The 10,828-nt window shown below is 37.1% G+C and overlaps 2 protein-coding genes across 2 annotated transcripts; one reads left to right on the forward strand and one right to left on the reverse strand.

Annotated features, from left to right (window-relative positions):
• Positions 1-5,708, forward strand: prnpb (prion protein b). The gene is made up of 2 exons (XM_028033251.1): positions 1-337; positions 2,276-5,708. The coding sequence occupies exon 2, from the start codon at positions 2,283-2,285 to the stop codon at positions 3,357-3,359; it is 1,077 nt and encodes a 358-aa protein (XP_027889052.1). The 5' UTR covers positions 1-337; positions 2,276-2,282; the 3' UTR covers positions 3,360-5,708.
• A 597-nt stretch (positions 5,709-6,305) lies between these two features.
• On the reverse strand, positions 6,306-10,506 carry sprn2 (shadow of prion protein 2). The gene is made up of 2 exons (XM_028033256.1): positions 9,866-10,506; positions 6,306-7,789 (listed from the first exon to the last, which is right to left on the reverse strand). Exon 2 carries the CDS (start codon positions 7,774-7,776, stop codon positions 7,240-7,242), a length of 537 nt encoding a protein of 178 aa, XP_027889057.1. The 5' UTR covers positions 7,777-7,789; positions 9,866-10,506; the 3' UTR covers positions 6,306-7,239.
• Positions 10,507-10,828: the final 322 nt, after the last annotated feature.

Raw genomic sequence — 10,828 nt, forward strand, 5'->3', positions numbered from 1 at the left:
CAAAATATAATTAGAGATATCTTAAATTAGTCATGTCTAATCATAAACCAATTTCACATATCTGAATGTAAGGGCGGTAAAACAGAATTTATGTTAAAGCGGCCTGCCATACTCCCCGTCATCATTTCATGGCTCTGGATGATGGAAAACAAACCAGGCTAAGCCCCGCCCACATCTTGTATCCAGGCGACCTACATCCTATGTGCGCGAGGCATTACGTCAGCGGCAAACGTCTCTCCAGGCCGACTCAACGTTCAGAGGAGGTGACCGGGCGGCGGGAGGCTTTCTGAGCGGAAAATAAGGCGAGAAGAGGGAAACCGAGGCGCCGACATTCAAGGTGAGGTTTCGGTTAAACTAGCTGCACACTTCTGGGTTACTTCCGGGAAACAAGCCCACTTTTTTACATACGCTGACATGGACTTTACTGATAAACTGCTGCTGACTTATTCGTTCGTGAATTAAATGTAGGGTCTGTATGCGCCATCTTAATGGAAAATAGACGAGTTATTATAAAATCAGTGGAAACGGTCATGTCAGAAGAAGCTTTATTTGATATCTGTGTAATTTAATAAGAAATTACCCTTTGGCTTGCAGTAGACGATGCAAAACGACCTTACTGGACCTGTAGCTGCGTCAGTGTACATGAATTTTCTTATTAAAAACCATTATGAAAAACAAAATAGCAGTTTTGTTTTACTTTTGCTTTTTAAGACGGAAAATTACACAGAAATTAAATATTGTTGCTCCGTTTTTCAGAGTGGAAATCTTAGCTTTGACTTATATTAAGCAATAAAGACTTTTAATCATTCACAAAAAGAAACACATTTTCTCCACACCTTATCTTTCTTCCTTTCTTTAGAAAGTACATGATACAGAATACATATTCACAAATCATAATATCACAAACAACAAGCTAAGTTCTGAATAAAATAGGCAGAAACACAAAAATACTTCTTTTAATTTTAAGTTTCACTCAAAGTAATATAAATATTTTGAAGTGGTTCAGTCAAACCCTAACGTAATTGTCAAAATTACAATGGAAACATGCAAAAAGCTGTTTAACAAATAGAGTTTGGTTGCTGTAATGACAGCTTTTTCAGTGGAAGGTTGTAGATAATTACCAACATGGCACTTTAAAATAAAATGTAAATAGAAATCTTTAAAAGCAAACAGTGAAAATGCTGAGTCAGGGGCAGATGTCTCAACTCTGTATCAGATTTCATGTAGCCTATTGCTTTATTGACTAACGAGGAAGTAAAATTAAGCTAACATTAAAGTAATTAAATACCAGGTAAATAACAGCAGAGTCATATCAATGTCATTATTGGCACAAATTATGATAAATTCAGATTTTATTGCAGGTGTATTATCTCACTCCTGCAATTGAGAAAACCCGACATATAATTTGAGTAAATTTAATCAGTTGTGGCAAAAAAAAAAGTTAAAAAGAAACTATACCCACTGGTGTCGCTATTATTGGTACTGTTAATGCTATGTGCCCTCCACTTTTTACATTGAGACTGTAGTCAGTCTTCTCTTGGAGAGGGTTGGAAAATAAAGTGAAAGAGATTGTTTATTATTCCTCTTTGCATAATCTCAGAGTACTTGGTATCTGAGGCCCTTTCAGCTCATGCTGCAGGTTTTCTACATTATTGAGGTCAACACATTGTCAAACACATTGTCAGTTTGAGGAAAAATCTATATATAAAAAATTATAATACAGCATTTACATGAAATATATTGAGTCTGCACTTTTGTCCATTGACTGCAAGAACTCCCTTTCACTCCAGCATGGATTAAAGGTGTATACAAATGGATAGATGGATTATAATGTTGTTTACAATGAGACTGAAAAAATACATGCTTGCTTTTTATGTCTTGATCTTTCTGACTTCCCATTTGGGTTCCCTGCCCTTGCTAGTGGATTTTAAAGCCCAGCAGTCAGACAAAGGCAGAAGAACGATGGAGTAGGAGAGGGGAAAACATCAGCTTCATTAGATCAGCACGCTGCTCATTTTCTGTTTGTGTTGAGCCAGTAGTGGCTTATAAGCACCCAGATATTGATGGGCTGAAATTGTGAAGTCACAGAAAACCCCACTTTATTGCCTCAGATTGGATTAAAATAAAAAACTTCACCAGATTTAATCAGAAAACATACTGATTCTGATTCCCAACGCCTTTCTTTGTGCATTTTTAAGAAAAGCAACTTGTGATGCATTTTTCATACTATCCAAATAATCTTTTCACATATTTGCTTGTATTTCCTTTTCTGTAGTGTGAAGATGCAGCTTAAGTTTTCTCTACTGTGCCTTCTTTTGTTTCACTTTCCTTTCCTATTGGCCAAAAGAGGTGGAGGCTTAGGGAAGGGCCTTGGTGGAAGAAAGGGGTCCACACCCAGCCGAAGTGGCACTAGCAGCAACACATGGTACAAAAGCAATCAGGGCTCTAATCCTCAGGGTGGACAACCCAAACAGCCAAAACAAAGCAACCAGGGAGGATACCCAGGTGGTTACCCCAGGCAGCAGGGTGGAGGCTACTACAACCCTTATGGAGGAATGGGGTCACCATATAGCAACAGAGGGTACCCAGGTGGATACATCAATGCCAACCCAAATAATAAAATTTTAAGCCCTCGCTATGGTGGCAGCTTTGGCTACGGAGGGTATGGCTCGAGGGGTGGCTCTCCATTTTCCCAGTCAGTCCAGGGAATGGGTTTCTTTCCTAACAGCAACTCCAGAGGGTTTGGGCGCTCAGCAATGATAGCAGCGGGTGGAGGGGCTGTGGCAGGGATGGCCCTGGGTTACGGATTGGGAAGGTTCCCCCGGCCCGATTTTCATTTTCACAACGCCCAACAAGAGTACCACTACAACCACTACATGTACAGGAAATATGGTACCCGTTCAACTGACGCCAACGACTACAGCAGAGACTATCGCTTCAATACTCCCTCAGGAAACTACGACGACTTCATGGACGACTGCATGAAGAGAATTGACCTGTCTGCAGAGAGTCAAAAGCCACTAAGTAAACCAACCAGCAGGACCCCAAGTAGAGCGTCCACCCCTTTAACCAACAACACGACAAACACCACCACACCTTCAAGTCCATCGTCACAGGAATCCAGCAGTGCTGAAGACGACGACACAGTCAGCATAGTAGAGATTGGCTATCCGGCACTGATCGAGCAGCTAAAGGTCAGGAAGTGCTTGGAGCGATACATGGTTAACTCTGATCAATACTTAGTGAGACAGAATGGAGGAGCTCAGGCGCTGACGTTGGGCCTGCCGGGGGTTTTATCTGCAGCCTTTGCTACAACATTGATGATAATTAATAGCAACATAATAATGTTGCTGCACTGACAGCATTTGCAGGGTGAATCAGTTGAGATTTTGCCATCCTCCTCTCTACCTGGAAGAATATTAAAACATGGAAGTAGAAAAAAGCTTCTTTTACATTGCAAAAACAGTCTTACCAAGTATTTTTGTCTAGTATGAGAAAAAATGTGTTAGTAAAATAATCTACCAGTTGAACTAATCCTTTTTTAAAATCTCTATTAAGAAATATTGACTTAAAGCAAGCTCCTATATCTTGCTGAAGAGTTACCCGTAAGTAAATTTAGTCTTATTTCAAATTTTCTATATTTGCACTAGAAACTATACAAAATACTTGGTAAAATTTTGTGCTTTTGCAGTAATACAGGCTTTTTAACCAACAAGGCATGAAACACCATGAGATTCACATGGTATGATAATGTTACCAATGTATATATATTTATTGCTATTTCATTTATATAGTAATATACTTTCTGCTGTGTCTTTATGGAGCAACACGCCTATGTAGTCGCTCTACAGAATGCCACTCAGAACTTGATGACTGGTGATTCTTTTGTTTCCTTGATATGACTGCCCAGCATTTCCTGACCAAACTTGTGAATAAGAGTGTTTTCACACCTTATAGTCCAGGAGACTCGGTTCAATTGGTGACCAAAATTGCAACATTTGTTAAATTTTCATCTGCACTGTGTCAAAGGAACTACACCGTTTGACAAACCTGTTTGCCGCCTCGCCTGTGGTGGCGCTGCACCAGGAACCACTGAAGGAGACATGAGTGCGACTTCCTTCGTTACAAAACGGAAACAAAAATGGAGTGGAGTCAAATTTTAGCAGTTGTAGGGTTTCTCTTTTGTCTTTGGTAAAAGCCCACTAGATATTTCTCCCACTATTGCTAGAGTCGTGCATTTATTTCGGTTGTATTTATCCAGAATGCCCTGCGCTGTAGTTCGTTTCTTGCTTTTGGAGTTGACTCCAGTCTGCTTGGTGAACCGCGCTAGAGTTCACTTCAATTGAACCAAGGCCGAGGTTTGTAGGCAGACCTACAGAGTTTGATTGTGCGTTCACACCAACTCAAACAAACTGGACTTAAACAAACTGGACTTAATAGTCAAACTACCTAGACTTTGATTAGAGCGTCACTCTATGAAAAAGCTTGCTATATTTAACCAACGGACAAATTTGTATCATTTTTGACTTGAATTTATGGGCCACACACAATCAGTCCAGGACCACAATTGGCCCCTGAGCCACACTTTGGACACCTCTGGGTTAGAGTTTCCTGAATCTTCTGCTTGCTATGGATGAAGATGATTATGAAGTAATTGTGGGAAGTTTTAGCTTTAAGAGAAAAAGCCACAGTGAATTATGGCTCACAAAGAAGATTTCAAATACACCACAACTTTTAAAATAATATATTCTTTAACAACTTTTTAATTTGGTTTTAACAATTGACTGTAAAGTTTTATTATTTATACAAAAGTTGCTTCATTTTGGGACCAAGGCTGAAATTGTTACAAATGTCTTGCACCAGTAACATACCCATGTTGCCTTTCTCTTTGTATAATAAAAACAATTTGTACTTTGATTTTTATTTTAAAATTTTTGTTAATCTAAACTGATTCAGGGCAAAATTTACCATTTCAGTTTAATATTTTGAGTGTTTTTAAACGTAGCTGCGTCTGCCTCTGACTTTCAGGGCTTTTTATATCAGGATTTCCTCCAGATCCCGATAGAAATGTTTTTATCAAGGAGAATTAGTTTTAATACATTTCTGATTATCACCTGTTTATATCTCGTAGTGTCCAACATGGCAACAGTAACCTGTGATTGGTGGTTTATTGGGCTGTTTTATTTAAGTCTGAATGTTTTTGTATTTTTTTTTAATCAGTGCAGAAACTGAAGACACTGTGCAAGATTATCTCAATTTATTCAGTAACAGGAAATACACCTTCATATCAGTTTGTTTTCTGTTTTTTCCATAACTTGTTGGAAAAAACAAAATCCAATGAAACTTTAATATAAGAATGTACCCTCAGCTCATTGTTTTGAATGTGAATGTATCTTCATTAATGACCAAATGTGTTTGTTTTGTGCAAAGTATCAGAAATGTAAACATTTTATGTCTGTGATTTTAAATGTATTGGTAAATGTATTTGTTGTCAATGCTATGATAAAAACAATGCAGCCAACGCCGTAATTTAGATTTCAAAGGGGTAAATTCAGACTCTTTTTAACACATCAGTCCATATCCTGTGGCCACTAGAGGGCGCTGTCACACAGAAACATTTAATGTAAACATTTTCTTATTCTGCTGATAAATGTCCTGCTCTTAGTGTTTGTCTTGTCTAATAAACTTAACCTCTAGTGATTCCCTGATTTATTATCTGCATGGTGACAATTTGTCTTTGATTTTCTATTTGTAAATAAATATAACTTAAATGTACAAAGGTGGAAAGGTGAATAAGGTCCAGAGCAATACATGAATTAACTGCATGATTAAGGTTTTATGGTGATAAATCACAAGAATTTAAAATATTTTCAAAAGCTCCTAAAATAATTATAACAATTTCTAATGTCTAGAATCTTATCAAAAATATCTTCAAAAAAATAATTAATTACTGAAATTAAATTCTCAACAGTATTCTGATTTATTAAGGGGCAGCTGTTGTTTTATCTGCTCAACAATAAACACACTAAAAAATTAATAAAACCTGGAAAACAATTTCAAATGTTTTGGGTAATCAATTGTTTTCTAATTTGTTGACCAAATTTTTACTATTCTTTACTTGTAGTCGGGTCAAACAAAATAATTTCAAGGGTCACAAATGGCCCTCGGACCACAATTTGGTCAACGCTCCTATGTACTGCCCTGATTCAAATATTTGTAATTAAACATATCTGAGTAAAAAAAACAACTTATTTTTTAGTGTGCGAAAGAATAAAGATTAGAACAATTTTCTTTTCGGCCTTGTCTTTTTTATTAATGTTACACAGCGAAACAAGAAAATACATGTAGACATTTATAAATAAATATATATACAAATAAATCTGCAAAAGTAGGACACTAACATTCAAGATGAATGAGAATGAGCCCTTAAATTATTTATTAGTACTTTAACTGAGTAAAACACTCTTAATATGAGCCAAATACTCAAAATATGAACTGTATGCAGATGAATCAACTGAATCATTACTATAAATAATTTAAGACGTACATTAACCAGTGATATAAGGAGTGTAGCTGCTTTGAAATGCTCTCCTATGATGAAGTCGTGAGGTAGGTTGAGCCTGAGCACAAATCTGTGTCAATATTTCACTAATGTTGAAAAACACAATTTCACAATTGAGATGTTTCCATTAAATAAGAAACAATTTAAATCACATGTGAATAAGTTTGTCCATAAATCATTAAAAAAACAGCTGCGCCATTATCATTTAACTCCTTCCTGTTGTCTTCTTAATGGTTTTGCCAGTCACAATATCCGGTTGTTTTTTCGCATCACGAGTGATGCGAATAAAGTTTCCGCTGCAGTTTTGTTCAAATAAACCAATTTTGATATGGCCAAAGTTACCCACTTCATCTTAGAGCTGAAACTTAAATTGGTGTGTTTCCTTTAAGTTAATTTATTTTCAAAATGTCAAAACCGTTATATGGTCAATGGGAACCCAGCTAAAGTGGGATGCAGTGGCAACGGTTCATAAATAAAATGGGTTCAGAGATGCTGAAGAGGATGTTTCTCTCATTCTGATGGATGACGTCATGTTGGGACTTCCTCCTTTTGGATGAATCAGGAACGCTGATGACAATCTTCAAGGGCTGGAGATGAAATTTTAAGACGTTCCTCTTTATTCTCAGGATGAATTTGTTGATTTACTTTTGTTTTGGATCTCAGCTCGGCCTCCAGGTCTACATGACACCCACCCAGTTTCCCAGCATCAGGGAGGTTATAAAGCCAATCACAACCACTATGCTGTTGTAGATGGGCCCACTGGACGCTGCAGCGTAGTACTCCATGTCTCCAGAACCCTCAGGTTCATAGCCGGGCCTTGGACGGTAGCCGCCTCCGAACTGAGGGGAGCCATACCCTGGTCCATAACCCCCGTAGCCACCATAACCGCCATATCCCCCATAACCTCCGTACCCCCCGTACCCGTACCCGGGTCGGCTCAGGGCTGACCCAACCATCGCTCCTCCTATTGCCCCTGCAGCTGCCGCTCCAGCTATTTTGCCCGCACTCGGACCACTTCTCTGGACTTGGACAGGTGCGGGTCTGTAGGACTGACCGCCCCATCCACGGCTGTAGCCGCCGCCACCGATTCCTCCTCCTACGCCCCGACCGAATCCACCGCCTCCGCGACCGCGACGCGCCTCAGAGCTGGGCAGCAGGGTGCAAAGCAGCAGCAGACAGAGGGACATGGTGACGGGGAGCTTCTGCGGGTTCATCTTGGTCTGTCAGCTGCGTAAATAACAATAAAGAAGGAAAACGGGAAATCAATCAGGTGTATGAACCTGCGCTCCATTGGCTTCATTAGCAATAGCCTATGGAGCTAAAAATAGAGTTGTATACATTTAAGCTATGCTAAGCTAAAAAGACTAATTTTTAGCCTTTTTACTAGAGAAAATAGCTTGTGCCCTAAGTCAATGTAACAAACAAACCTACTGAATAGTTTTCGCCTGCTAAATAGATCCAGGTGTTTATTTGGGTAAATATTTAGATGATATTGTAGTTTTAGTGTGCCACCAGCTGCTGTCTGGCCCCCCTAAGGAAAGAAATCTCTACACGGCCTTGTCTTTTTGGCAAAATAACAAAATGTGGGGCACTAATAATATAGGCTTTACTATAAATCCATAAATTATATTACAGAGGGACATTTTTTCATCCAGAGGTCAAAAAGGACAGATGCTGTAATACCACACAGTGTCTGTCTGTGTATGTCCCTGATTTTAAATACCAGATTGTGTGTTAAAGACACGAGACTTATCACTGGTAAAATGTATTTATTTTTCTCTGTTTTAAATGGATTTATTTTAAAATAACATAAAGGTAATTAAAATGCAACCTTTAGGAGTTTTTTCTAGGTACTTTCATGTAGGCATTTATACTCATAACCTCTTCACAAATAATGACACAATGTAACTAATATAATAACTAATATAACTAATATTTGATAATAGACTGTAGATTAGTTTTTTTAAATTTCATTTTCTATAAAATTAGAATCTTCCATTGAAGAAATTGTATTGAACCCAAAAACAAGTTAAAACAAATTATTGTGGTGTTATATTTTTGTTTCGAAGAGTTAAGTTGCTTCTGTGGTTTAAACCAAATGTGTTTTGCTGGACTGAAGGCAAAAATATCTCTTAGTGCTGTATAAGTTGCTGACCTCTGACATCAACAGTCCCTAAAAAAAGAGTAATGTTTAAGAAATAAAAACTTCCTGAATTCCTAAATGTACATTTATTATTAAAGTAAAAATCTGAAGCACTTTATTTTCAATATAGAAACTTTTGTATGTATAATTTGATCAAATTAAGATGGATCTTCATATTGAGTCACCCTAATAAATCACATTATGACTTTAGAACATGTCTGGTTGGGTTTTCTTGCACAAATCGCTCTTATGCAACCAGGAAAATAATACGTGCATCTTTAGTTTGGACCTTTGAAGACCTAAAGAAAAGCGCTTTTAATCCCGCTTTGACAAACACGTCTTATATAAGCAGCGCAGCACAAGACAACAATGGAGCTAACGTGAGATCAGAGCGCTTTCATAATCTCTGTGTCCTTTTAATTTGGATCTGGCAGATTAAGTCTGTCTTTGGATGAGTGGGAGGAGGCCACTGGCCCGGTAAACCACTGTATGAGACATCACTGAGCAGATATCACAGCTACTTTTAGAGTATCTATACTGAGAATAAGGAAAATAAACTGGGTACACGGTAATTTGGAGGAATGTATGCAAATAAAAAAAAATGACAGATCAAATTAAAGAGAAAATTAACAGATGAAGTAAATATTTGTGGAGAAGAATCTAATATCACTGCTACAACACACAAATAGAATATATTTATACCGTAAAGTAGGATAAACAGAAGTTATATCATGTAATATAATTTGTTAATTTAATTAAATCAATAACAAATAGTAATTTAGGGCTAAAATAACAGAAATATTTGTACTTTTTTTGTTTATTCTGACTGCTTCTGCTTTTATATCACACTTACTAAGTATTACCTTAACAAATAAATGAAATTCATCTTTAATCTGTCATTTTATGATGTGTTTGAGCTACAAATACTGGGTCACTCACTTCAGGAATAATCCAGACTGAGATTAAAGCTACTGCAACTCACATTGATGAAGAAGATAAATCAAATTGTCTGCAGCTTGTAAGAAATATCTCTGTCTCACAGTGATAAATAATGCAAAAATGTAAGAAATTACAACAGGGGAAGTTGTTTTAACTCTATATTTCCATAACTGCTTACATGTAGAAGTAAATTAGGTTGGATGAATAATATTTAAGCTCACCTGTTAGTTGTGGTAAAATCTCGGTTTAGACGTCGCTCTTTGTTTCTGGAGACTTTCGCCCGACTGATGCTCCTCTGACCGTCTGAAGGAAAGTATGAATCACAGCCAGCCTGTTATCCTCCTAACAATCTCCGTCAGGTGGACCGGTACCGCTGATGCTCATTGGCGAGCGGTAAGCTGCTGGAACGACGACGTCGCTCTTAAATACCTGCGAGAGCAACTGAGGCAAAGTTTGTTTCTAATTCGGTCTAATTTAATAAACCTCTTAGAGAAGAAACTGGAATGAGACTCAGCTCTCCTGAAGCTTCCACTCTGACTTGGTTTCTATCTTTTCTGATAATGACGCAATGATAATGTACTCTGGTGTAAAAATCTATTGGACCTCTTAATGATTTCTTCAACTTTCTCTCAAAAGCAGACCTGGATTAATTTATAAAACCTGGCTAATCATAGCAAGCATTTTCAAATCCTGTTCTTGTCTCTGAGAATAGACAAGAAAATAAAAACCAGTGGAATCCTCAAAAGGTTTGTAAATTTTTACTGTTTCCACAAAACCCTTTTTATGTTTTGGATCTATAACGATTTCAATGATCCACTGCCCTCAAAATGACTAAAATATTCAACATATAGTTTATTATTGAGCAGATTTAGAAATTTTTAAATAAAAAAAAATTGACTATATGATTTTGACAAATGTGGTGCAAACTAGATGATCTGAAACATTTAATTGTACCAAAAAGCAACACAATAAATTATATTATAATCATTAACTTGAACAAAACAATTACACAATATGAACAAATTTTCCAAAGACAGATTTTTATTAAATAATATCACTGTAAAAAACAAAACAAACAAACAAAAAAAAACCTAATTTTTGAAAGGGTAGAATGACGTCTTCACATTTACAAGCCTTGAAAGTCGACTGTATGTTTTGTAAAAGACAATACAAAGAAGTCACTG

This window comes from Xiphophorus couchianus, chromosome 12, assembly GCF_001444195.1.
Source record: "Xiphophorus couchianus chromosome 12, X_couchianus-1.0, whole genome shotgun sequence".
Classification (NCBI taxonomy): domain Eukaryota; kingdom Metazoa; phylum Chordata; class Actinopteri; order Cyprinodontiformes; family Poeciliidae; genus Xiphophorus; species Xiphophorus couchianus.

Excerpts from the sequence above, each read along its gene's own strand:
- prnpb (XM_028033251.1), top strand. The coding sequence starts at position 2,283 with ATGCAGCTTAAGTTTTCTCTACTGTGCCTTCTTTTGTTTCACTTTCCT.
- sprn2 (XM_028033256.1), bottom strand. The coding sequence starts at position 7,776 with ATGAACCCGCAGAAGCTCCCCGTCACCATGTCCCTCTGTCTGCTGCTG.